Source organism: Melitaea cinxia, chromosome 27 (assembly GCF_905220565.1).
Source record: "Melitaea cinxia chromosome 27, ilMelCinx1.1, whole genome shotgun sequence".
In the NCBI taxonomy this organism is placed as follows: Eukaryota; Metazoa; Arthropoda; class Insecta; order Lepidoptera; family Nymphalidae; genus Melitaea; species Melitaea cinxia.
In genome coordinates, this window is record NC_059420.1 from 9,083,618 (window position 1) to 9,096,563 (window position 12,946).

At 35.0% G+C, this 12,946-nt stretch overlaps 1 protein-coding gene across 1 annotated transcript; it reads left to right on the forward strand.

Annotated features, from left to right (window-relative positions):
* Positions 1–1,076: 1,076 nt before the first annotated feature.
* LOC123667040 (hemolin-like) lies at positions 1,077–8,587 on the forward strand. The gene is made up of 6 exons (XM_045601043.1): positions 1,077–1,154; positions 1,295–1,347; positions 2,440–2,563; positions 6,115–6,708; positions 7,456–7,658; positions 8,112–8,587. The coding sequence occupies exons 2-6, from the start codon at positions 1,302–1,304 to the stop codon at positions 8,396–8,398; spliced, it is 1,254 nt and encodes a 417-aa protein (XP_045456999.1). The 5' UTR covers positions 1,077–1,154; positions 1,295–1,301; the 3' UTR covers positions 8,399–8,587.
* Positions 8,588–12,946: the final 4,359 nt, after the last annotated feature.

Genomic DNA, 12,946 nt, shown 5'->3' on the forward strand with positions numbered 1-12,946 from the left:
TCAGTCTGGTTGTCTGGTCTTGTGGCTTTGCGAGAGGCCTTTACATCATCAAAAAGTATAAATAAATATTTGATATAATACAGAACAAAAAAGGTGTTTAACAAAAATTAAGATTACAGATTAATTGAAAAGACTTGAGTCACACCTAAAGATATTATTTAAATTTACAATTTAAGGATATTTTTTTTTATTTATCATTTATGAGTACCTTAATTTAATTGATAACAAATAGGTATCTATAATTGAAGTCAAAATAAAAGCGGCTGAAGGCTCCCGCAGGGGTTTGTGCGGTATTGCACACCCAAATGCTGAAGCTGACATACGGTCTAGGACTGCCTAAAAATAAGAATCCAACAAAAAGTCAAAATAAAATAAAAATTTATTTTTAACATTCATGTTTTGTTTTATCAGCGAGTCTGTACCGCGGTTCTTTACACGAACGTAGAATGACAGCCCGCGTTTTTGTTTGGATATTAATTTTTTTATTTTATTCTTTCGTACCAGTGACATTTTTAAAATTTAATCTGTTAAAAACACAGTAATGCAGTGGATTGTTACAACAGTTTAACATGGCATTATACTTTAACGTATGTGAAATTAAAAAAAAGTGTGCTTTAGACCACACGGCTGAAGTAAAACTTCTGCACAATAGGCCTGCACTGTGTCTTACATATACGACATGTAACTGCATAGCCTTTAGTACAATAAAGAAAGAAAGAAAATTTGTGCTCGCAGCTCTCTCTCTGTGGCTCCGTTCGCCTCGGCTTGCTCGGTTCGTCGATAACACTTTTCGGAACGCTCTCGTCACGCATTCACCAGCTTCATTCAAAAAGAATTATTGTTAATATTACAGATGTATTAGACCATATTACAAATAAATAAATAAATAAATGTTACAATAACTTAATTAAATAAGGTAGTTTAGTTTACAAGTGATATCCTTTAGAATAAAAAAAAAAAAAAAAAAAACAAAAAAAAACGAAAACCAACAAACACTACTTTATACATTTATCACGTATTGTACATACCGTGACAACGGTGACATGGGTATTAATTTACGTAAATATTATTCACCGATGACTCCTCACCCCCTATATAAACTCTTCTCCATCTTGTTTGTCAGTTCAGATATCGTATTCCCGCCAATCGAGACGGTAATAGATAATTAGCTTAATTAATGCGTAAAAAGTTTTTATTTTGTTTTTGTTAGTTTTTTTTTTTTTTTTGAAGTAACGTATTATTTAAAAAAAGTATTTATTTGTTTTTTTTTAAATTATCTTATTTTTTTTTTCAGATAAATTATGTTTAAATTAACAATATTTGCTCTGTCTGTGGGTGCTGTTATATGTAAGTTCCTTTATTATTTTTGATTCTTACAAATTTGTTTTTCTTGCAAAGTTAAGCAAAGATATAAGTTGATGATTCAGCATGTTATATCCCACTGCTGGGCATAAGCCTCTTTATCTATATAGAAGAAGAATCAGAGCTTAATCCACCACGCTGCTCCACTGCGGGTTAGGGGATATTTTGCTTACTATAAGTAACGATCGCTATCACGTGGATATGATAACAAACGGGATCGATAACTTAACGTGCTCTCCAAGTCACGGGGGAAAGAAAAGAGCTTGGAGGTTGTAATTCAATTTTGGCGTATCCTCTCTTAGAACCGGCTAAACTATTGTACAAGATTGTAAACATTCGTATGCGACGCCGGCCTCATTAATTTCTTGTATGTAAATGTGCGATGTTCATATGGAGTGGCGTAGTCCTTATGGACTAAAACTCCTTAAATAAAGAAAAAAAAAAAAAGAAATATTCGTGCAAAGCTACAAAAATTAAACCCGCAAACCGTGGGTGTTTTAGGCGCCTACACGAACCACAGCACCAGTGCGGGTGTTACAATAATATTATCTCGAAGTATTTGTTGATAAAGATTATTTATTTACATATAAAAATTATTATTATTATTATTATTTCTAGGATTTGTTTAATTTGTTAATAACAATTTATAAATATTTCAATTTATTTCAATCGTAAATAGTTCATAAAGGCGTACAGATTTTTGTCATGGACTGGGCGTTTCCGGACCCCCGACACCGGGTCCCAATTATACACGGGGTTTATATTAAGAATTTTTTATTAATTAATTTTTTTTAAATAAAATTATGAATTATTAACTAATTTTTGAGTTTTATAATTAAATAATAATATTAATATTAATTTTATTTTTTATATGATTTATTTCATTCTAAGAAGTAATTACTAATTAATTAAATATTAATTATTAAGGATAACTCAAAAAGTACTTGTCGGATTTCGATCAAATTTGAATGGGATCACAAGAGAAACCCCCTTTTTGAAGGCGGTTAAAAAGATGACTCAACTTCGATCTACTTTTATTTTCTCTGCAAAAATAGAATAACTCTGCTGTATTCACAGGCGCTCCACAGCCCGAGAAGCTGCCAGTTATGAAAAAAGCACCGGCTGAAGTTCTCTTCAGAGTGTCTGAAAAGTCTGAATTAGTTCTAGAATGTGCTACAGAAGATAAGGAACCTGACGTCGAGTTAGTATCAGTAGCCGTTATATATAATACTAGCCGTGCCCGCGACTTCGTCCGCGTCTAATTTAACAAAATAATTATTGTTCAGTTCGCAGTTATAAAAAAAAACTAAAATTAAAGTAAGTAACTTAGGCTAAGTTACTCCTAATTACATCAGATATCTGCCAGTAAAAGTCCCGTCAAGATGTAGACAGATTATAAAAAATATTATTTTAGTATATGTACCATGTCTCCATATGCATTTAGTAAAAGGCGATTATTTTAATATTACAAACAGACATTCCAATTTTATTTATTTGTATAGACTAGCTGTGTCCCTCGATTTCATAGCCTTCCTTGGTAAATGGCTATCCAACACAAAAAGAATGTTTCAATTCGAATCGTATGTCTCTTTCTCTCTTCCTTGGTAAATGGCTATCCAACACAAAAAGAATGTTTCAATTCGAATCGTATGTCTCTTTCTCTCTTCCTTGGTAATTGGCTATCCAACACAAAAAGAATGTTTCAATTCGAATCGTATGTCTCTTTCTCTCATATTACAAGCAATATTTGTTTTTTTTTTTTTAATTTGCGTTAAAACACGTTTCTTTTTTAAGATTAATTGCGGAGTTTCCTTCCGATTCTTCTCTGCTGAATCTAACATTCCGAATCGGTAGCTTCACTTTAACTAGAATTCGTTACAAAGAAATATAATTATAATTTATAAAATGACGTTTTAAAAGTGCATTTGAAGCCTGATTAAATTATAAATATTTACTTCAAGTATTCCAATCCCTACTTCCCTACTAATATTATAAATATGAATGTAAGTTTGTTTGTTACGCTTTCACGCTAAAACCACTTAACCGATCATCATGAAACTTTGCACACATATTCGTGGAGTTATTAGAAGTAACATAGGATACTTTTTATCTAAAATTCAACGCGAGCGAAGCCGCGGGTAAAAGCTAGTATCTTATAAATGGTGTATAGTATATGTGGTATCATTTGATGCCTCTCGTTTGTATATATCTTGTATGCTCATGAATCAAAGTACAACTACATTTTGATCCATCTTTTAAAATTAACTATGTTTATCATGCGCGTACCTAGAATTTTGTAAATCGGGGCTAAAATAATTGTGTTTGCTCGCAAACGAAAAAAGAACCTACTTCAATTACATCGGCGAGTAATACAACGTAGATCGACGAAAAAATAGTCAAGTAACTACGCGTTATCAAAGATTACTCAAAAATTAGTTATCAGATCTCGATCAAATTTATATGTAACCACACGATAAATACCAGTTTTCGATTAAATTTAAAATTATCAAAATCGGTTCACCCAGTAAAAAGTTAAACGAAAACGAAAAAAGCGTCAAGTAAAAACGCATTATTAGATATAACTCGAAAAGTAGTTGTTAGATCTCAAATAAATTTAAATGGGACCAATTGAGGGGTATAGTTTCAAAAACAGCTAAGTCCAATGTTAATGATTTTAAATAAAATGAAATAAACGTTTTCCTCCCTTCATCATAAAATAGACTTTACAAATTTATTAAATAATAAACCAAACAATAACAATACAAGTCATAATTATTATAAAACAACGTATTTATTGTCCTAAATATAAATAAAACACTAAAAACCAATGGACTTTGCGTTTTTTGAAACTAATCTGAGGACAATGCAGGTTTTGAATTAAGCTTTGATGGACATTGCTGATATTGATTATACTATTTTAGTATAGTGCAACTTCTATAGATAGTTTGATACTTAACGAATTTTTTTAAAAAATTACATAAGTATCTATAAATTACATGAATATGAAGGTGCAATTGGCATGTTCAAATTGATATAAATAAAAATATTAAGTATGATGTAATTTATTGTTAAACAAAAACTTTTACTAATTTATCAATTTAAATTTTATAAAAAAAAGAATAGAACGTCAAGCGATTTTCTTTGGAAATAAGTAATAAAGGATCTAGAAAGGAAATAACTGTATTGCGATTATTTAATCAAATTCGAACATCAGGTAGATCAAAATTTTCTTGACAAAATGCTTCTTCGTCTTCTTCTTCATGTAATTCGCATCTTCCGCTATCTATATTTTGAGGTATGAGCTTATCATAATAGGACAATGTGGGAGGTAGGCAACGTATTTACATAACCTCTGGTTATGTAAATACGTTGCCTACCTTCACTCCTCATCTTCTAATAGGTCACCGGAAACTCACAAACCGTACGAAACGCGACAGCATAGCTGTCACTTTACGCCGGTATTATGTGAGCGAGAAGTACCACCCCGGTCGTGCAAGCCCAATTCGGCTGCAAAGCAGCATTGTACTACTTCTTATATATAATTACATACATACACATAAATATTATAAAATATCTAGATTTATTTAAAAATAAAATATATATAAACAATAATTTTAGGTATAATAATATTTCCCAGGGTTAAAGGATCAAAATTAGTAAATGAAACTAAACTAACTGCTCCAATTTCTCCAAATTTCTTTTCCATTTTGTGGGATCTCTGATTCGTTTTCTAGATTTGTTATTATCGACAACTATTGGCGAGTTATCCATAATTAACAATTGAATAGTCTAACAACAAAATACAATTATTTACTATTTCTAAAAGTTGTTTTATTAGGTACAAAAGTCACACCGTATTACTCTCTGCGTTTGCACCCGCCATACTGTTTAGGCATAACACGCCGGCCTCTCATTGGCCGAATGGACAATGCTGTTTTTGATTTAACTGCATTAGGACATTGCTGTTTTTTGTTGCATTCTTCATTCTTTGACCTCTAATTTCTATTGGATAAAGCTGATGTTGCTTTGATCGGTAAGAACGAATTAGTAGGAAAAGATCTGAAGTTAGTATATGTATAAAAATGTGGCTACTCTAAAAAAATGGACTTTGCAGTTTTTGATACTAAACCCCTCAATTGACTGACACACACCACCTTTTGATCAAAAGAAAATTTGTCGAAATCGCTCCACCCAGAAAAAATTTCTAAAGTAACATACATAAAAAAAATACAGTCGAATTGAGAACCTCCTCCTTTTTTGGAAGTCGGTTAACAAATAAATGTAAAACTCCATCAGCAATAGATTTCTTTTTTTAATCTATTTTCACTATCTGTTCAACTGCAATATAATAGCTTGCGCAGGTTTTAACTAAAACCTAAAATTTCCTAATTAAAAAATTAATGATAGGCTTCGAGTCATAGTGGATGCGCATATGATGTTTATTATTTTTAGTGTAACGTCTATTATATTATATCCTTTATTGCACTTAAAAAAAAAACATAATCACAAATCATTTATACAAAGGATGTTGGCAAGGGCGAACTTATCTCTAAAAGAGATCTCTACCAGTCTACCCATGGTGGTGAGAAATGATGTTACCGCGGGACTCATAAGCGCAAGGGTGATAAAGTAAAAAAATAACGTCTATCACCTATTCAGAATAAATTTCTGTAAAGAAGAATCAAAAAGAAAGTCTGCCCTGTCCTGTAATAAATGAATATGTAATATGTACAGTTGTCAATTGCGTTACAGGTACTCCTGGTTAAAAGACGGTAAACCGTTCACACCAACCTCTGACATCGTCCAAAAAGACAACGAAGGGACTCTTGTGTTCAAAAAACCCGCAAAAACCGACCAAGGCCAATACCAATGTTTGGCCAAAACCAACTTTGGAACCGCCAGTTCCAGAGTCATTAATGTCAGAGAAACTTACATCGACGTACCATCAGTTAACTTAAAGAAACACAAGCCCGTTGAAGGAGATGTCTTCAAACTAGACTGTGCCATCCCAAATTCCTATCCCAAACCCGAAATTAAATGGCTTTACCAATCCATATCCGATCCCAGCATATCTCGTACTATCCTGAATTACAGGATAATGTTGTCGCCTTTGGGCGATTTGTTCTTTACTAATATTACTAAAGAGGATGCGAGTCCAGAGTACAAATACGTCTGTGTTGCGAAGTCACCAGCTCGTGATGATGAGGTGGTGCTGGCAGAACATGTGATCGAGGATATTGTTCCTGGTGGTCCCAAAGACGCGGAGTTGGTAAAACTGTATACCAGTAGCGATATGACGGCCAAAGTCGGTGACGTCACGATGATTTACTGCATTTATGGCGGAACGTAAGTACCATCCTCAACTTATTTCAATTTATTAATAATTAATAAAAACTTCACACTCAACGCCCCCCCTGTAGCATTTTCTCCTGAGTCGTGGGCCGTAAACACACACAATACACAAGCACAACCTCACTACGACAAATATCTATATGGCCGATACAAATGTCAGCGTAACAGCCAGTGCTGTAACCGCTGCGCCAACTCGTCGTCAATTTATTATACAACTATATTGCATAAACTATAAGTGTGCGAATTTTTGTACTCCTAAAAACGGGTACAAAGTTTTGCTTCAAGTGTTAATATAGACTTGACAGACACATTTAATAAAGCCATTTCTTTGGCAAAATATCGATTACTCTTTGAAATTTTCATTGACACAAACTTTTGAAAATAACGAATACAAAACAAATTATCTACTTTAGTCATTCGTCAGAAGTGACTCAGGAGTTACGCGCGTACATACATTTCAGCGATCCACTTTTTTAGCGATTACCGTAGCTTATAGATGCCTGCAACACCAGAAGCATCGCAAGCGCGTTGCCGACCCAATCCCCCAATCCCCCCAGGAGCTCTGGTCACCTTACTCACCAACAGGAACACAACACTGCTTGAAAACAGTATTATTTAGCTGTGATCTTCTGTAAGGTCGAGGTACTACCCCAGTCGGGCTGCTCCATATTTTGAGCAGGAAATTCCTGCTCTGCCCTACCTCAGTTAAAATATATATTTATAATAGACTCAACCTTACAGTCCCCTGGCCTACCCGGACTGGTACAAAGACGGTAAGAACGTGAACAACCAGCCTTCCGACCGCGTGACCCGCTACAACAGGAGTGGCGGCAAACGATTGCTTATCAAGGAGACCTGGCTGTCTGACGAGGGCGAGTACACCTGCATCGTTGACAATGGAGTCGGCAAGGTCCAGAATAACACCATCAAGCTTACCGTTGTCAGTAAGTATAGTTGACGGAATAGTTGTTAAAAAAACATGGGACACCAGGTAGGAACGAAGTTCCTTCGGACAGTACAGAAGCAACACAATTTGAACAAAAAATGTTGACTTTTATATATATTTTCTAGTTCTTAATTTTTTTTTTAATTTTGTTGATTGGTTTTTAATTAAGTACATAAAATCATTTAGGAAATTTAGTATTTTAGAAAATAACAAATACCGTAAAATAAAATCACATTTTTTTCATTTCGGTCGCTCAGCCAAAATGTCAAGTCTGCCGTAAGGAACTTCGTTCCAATAAATGAAGGGATGAGAATGTTATATAATACATTACTGCTCAAAATGCGTGAGCGACGCGTTTAGCATGGATTTTCGTTTCATCGAATTTCAAATCACAGCTATTCTAAATAAATTTCATCTCATAAGCTACAACATTTATTATACAAAACCACAGGCGCGCCCGCATTCATCAAAGTAGGTCCACCTACGTTGGTCGTGAAGTCGGGCTCGGACTTCACGCTCCCCTGCGAGGCGGCCGGGGCCCCGCCGCCCGCGCTCCGCTGGTCGCTCAACGCGCAGAGCCTGCCCGCGGGCGCTCCGCAGTCCGTCTCGCGGGGCGGCAGCTCGGCCGCGCCGCTGAGCGTGCGCCAGGCGCGGCGCTCCGCCGCGGGCTACTACGGCTGCCGCGCGAGCAGCGCCCACGGGGACGTGTACTCCGAGACGCTGGTCTACGTGCTCTGACCGACTCGCCGAGCTGCGGCTATTGATAATCGACATTGTTACTTTTGTACGTGTCAATAAAAAAAAAAAAAAAAAAATTATTGCTTTCTTTTCTTTTTCCTACGACCAGCCCCCTCTGGACCGTTTACTATGAGATTCTGGTCTACGACGTGCAATGATCAAAACTATGTTCAGTAGTACTAAGTATTTCATATTAATGTCAGGCTATGATTGTTGGGAGTTCTCGTCAACTATCAAAAATTCAACAACCTACATCACCTCTCTTTTTCAATAACGTGGTTATCCCGTTTTCCTCTAAGGTTAAGGATTTGGGTGTGACTTTGGATTGCTCTCTCAGTTGGCAGATCAAGTTCGTGAGATATCTCGCAGGTTTTATGCATTCTTTCATTCTATCTTGCGCTTTAAAAATTTTCTTCCCGTGAAGGCCAAGATTGATTTAGTAAATTGTTTTCTTTTACCTATTATTGATTACGGCGATGCTTGCTACCCTGACTTAAGCGAGGAGCTCCTGATCAAGCTGCAAAGACTGCAAAGTACTTGCATTTGCTTCATTTATGGGCTGCGCAAATACGACCATATTTCGTCCTACCGGTCTCAACTGCAATGGCTGCCGATTAAAGAAAGGCGAAAATTGAGAATTCTCTGTACCCTCTATTCTGTAATTTCCAACCCTTTTGCTCCTTCTTATTTAAAATCTAAATTTAATTTTCTCTCTAACACTCATTCTAGGGATCTTCGTTCTTCTCTTAACCTTACTCTATGCACCTTCTACCTTCTCATAAATCTGGTTTTGTGTCTAATTCTTTTACAGTTAATGCCATCAGACTGTGGAATGAGTTACCGGTCAACATCAGGAACTCTCCTTCTCAACTTTCTTTTAAAACCCAGGTTAAAAAGTGGTACCTAAAAAAACTCTGTCAATAGCCCCTCTTTATTTATCTTTTTACTCTCCTCATCTTAGGCTTACACTAAATATAACTTCATGTCATGACATTTCTTCGTGTGTTTACTTTTGTTTGAACATATTTTTTTTTCTCTTTTTTTTATATATTTTGTTTGTAGTATGTATATATGTATATATATAAGTATATTTATGTATTTATATGCGTATGTTTATTTTGCTTGTATTGTTTTATAGTCCTACCTCAACACTTACTTTTACTATTTTTTACGCCTTAAGGTTGACTGGTAGATAAGGCTGTACGGCCTTAAGTCCGCCTTTTGCGCAACGTGTTATCTTGATGTGTTGTTATGTTGTTTTTTTTTTTTTTTGGAGTTGTGTAATAAAGTTTAAATAAATAAATAAATTATTAGTATGTATTTTTAACCGACTTCCAAAAAAGGAGGAGGTTCTCAATTCGACTGTATGTATGGATGTACTGATTTTGATAATACTTTTTTGCTGGAAAGGAGATATGCCTAGTTAGGTACCATGATTATATATTTATAAATATACACCATTATGTATTTATAAATATACACCTATGCGTAAGCCCCGAGATAGCCACTATCCCATATGGTTTTCGGTTCCATTATTGAGGGCACTCAGGGAGAAGGCAAAATATCACTGTAAAAGCAAGAAATATAATAATTCAATGGATAAATACTCTTATGAGATACTGCGTGAACGATGCGCGGTAATGATAAAAGATTGCTATACAAATTTTAAAAAGCGTGTCTCTGAATGTATTCGTAGTGACCCTTCCTATTTTTGGACCTTCTTTAAGCATCAACGCAAAAATAGCAATAATTTTATTCCAAATGAAATGTTTCTCAAAGATTTCGTAGCCATAGGAGGTAAAAGTATATGCAATGCCTTCGCTAAATATTTTGAATCGATCTATATTTGCCCTAGTAATTGTCAATTGGAAGATTATCCCACCCCTCCCCCTGTGCACAATATTTCTAATATGCCATTAAGTGCTTGTCGGTTGTCAGAGGGAGAAGTTTTTGAGCATCTTTGTAATTTGGATCCATGCAAAGGAGCCGGGCCAGATCTCCTTGCTCCATTATTTCTTAAAAAATGCGCTCGTCAATTAGCTAGGCCACTTACCCTTATATATAATCATTCGCTGAACTCAGGTATTTTCCCTGCCAGGTGGAAAGCTGCTTATGTTACACCGGTCTACAAATCAGGGGACTCTAAGGATATTACAAATTATCGTCCAATATCCATTTTGTCAGTTAGTGGTAAGGTTTTGGAAAGTATAGTTCAAAAGCGAATTTACTCTCACATTGCTCCATTCTTAGACAACAACCAACACGGTTTTCGCCCTCGCAAATCTACGACTTCTAACTTAGTTAGCTATATTTCCGATATAGCAGAAATAGTGGATTCAGCTGGTGAGGTACATGCAATCTATACTGATTTCCGCAAAGCGTTTGACTTGGTCAACCATAAACTTCTCATGTTGAAAATTGAGTACATGGGAATTCACGGTTCTTTACTTCGTTGGTTCGTGTCCTATTTAGAGAATCGGTCACAGCTCGTTGCTGTAAATGGCTTTAAGTCTTACGAAATACAGGTAGCATCTGGTGTCCCACAGGGTTCCCATCTTGGTCCCACTCTCTTTTTAATTTTTATCAACGACTTAACACATTGTTTACATTCTAAAATGAAACTGTTTGCTGACGATTTAAAGATTTACAGAGCTATTGACTGCCAGCATGATATACGTGTACTACAGAGTGACATAGATGCCGTTAATTCCTGGTGCATCAGAAATGGCATGTCCCTAAACATTGATAAATGTTATCATATAAAATTCACAAGGAAGAGAAACCGGTTTAACTGCGTGTACAAAATAAACAATATAGACCTGACTGAGGTTGACTGTATCAGGGATCTTGGCGTTGTTATAGATTCAACTTTAAGTTTTCGCAAACACATTGAGAACGTAACGACCAAAGCTTCTAAGTTGTCGGGGCTAGTTTACAGACAGATGAAAATGTTCAATAACTCCACTTTATCGATACTAGTTTTTAACTGTATTGTCCGTAGCCTTCTTGAATATTGTAGTGTTGTGTGGAGCTCGAGTTATCAAGTTCATTCCGATAGAATCGAAAGAATCCAAAAGCGATTCCTTTTCCATCTAGCTTACGGAGATTTCAAGTATAAAGAATTGCTCACATATGAAGCTCGTCTTTCTTACTATAAAATGGTAACGCTAAAGAACCGTAGGCGGATCGCGGATATCGTTTTCCTGTCTAAACTTCTGAAGGGGTTAATTGATGCACCTGAATTGATTGAACGCCTTAATTTGCTTGTTCCTCGTAAGGGTTGCCGCTTACATAACCGTAAGATATTTAGTTTGCCCAGAGTAAAAAGTAATCTTGGTAGACATAGTCCATTGCACAGAATGCAGTTTTTCGCAAATGGAAAGAGAGACGTAACAGATATCTTCTGTGATAGTATAGCTACAGTTAAAAATAAGCTGTATAATGAGCTACGTGTTTAAGTTGTATATTGCTTTACAGTATTTTAGGTTTCTATTGTAATTAATTTTCCCTCTTTTATATTGAAATGTTTAATTTGTTTTTCTTTTATTATTTGAACTGCATGTGTTTAGTATTTTATATTCCTACTTTTGATTTTGCACTATTGTTAAGTTACCTGTTTTGATTTTAGTTTTGTTTTTTTTTTTTTGTGAAATGCATGCTATGTCCACATCTAGGAGACTCAATTGTACATACCTACTTTACACTTTGTCCTTCACTTTATATGTCTATATTAAACGATTGTAGTCAGTTTTGTGGGCTAATAAAAAAAAAAAAAAAAAAAATGATAAGGAAACCAGGATCTGATGATGGGGTCCCAGAGAAATCGAAGGAAACTCTTGAAAGTCCGCAATAACTTTTTACTGGGTGTACCGATTTTGATAATTCTTTTTTTGTTGGAAAGAAGATATCCCTAGTTTAGTACCATGATAAGGAAATTAGGATCTGATGATGGGATCCCAGAGAAATCGAGGGAACTTCTTGAAAATCCGCAATAACTTTTTACTGGGTGTACAGATGTTAATAATTTTTAATTTAATCGAAAGCTGATGTTTGTCATGTGGTCACATATAAATTTTATTGAGATCTGATTACTACTTTTTGAGTAATCTTTGATAACGCGCAGATACTTGATTATTTTTTCGTCGATCTACGTTGTATTACTTGTCGATGTAATTGAAGTCGGTTTTTTTTTCGTTTGCGAGCAAACACAATTATTTATGATAATAACTAGCGACCCACCCTGGTTTCGTACGGGTGAAATGCTGATACTAATAATATACTACAGAATGTCTATACAACGTTCACAGCTTTTTGTCAGTAGACAATACAAACATGTTTTCAATAGAGGTTACTTTTGAATTGATAAATGGTAGTTCTAGTCCAATCCTATCCAACCTAATGTACTTACTATAAATGCAGATTAAAAATTAACTTTAATACCGACTAAAATACGAACATACAATTTCGAAAATGTTGATTGTTACTTTTGTACGTGTCAATAAAAAAATATTATTTATTTGTTGTTTTCTTTTCCCGTGTTAAATAGTT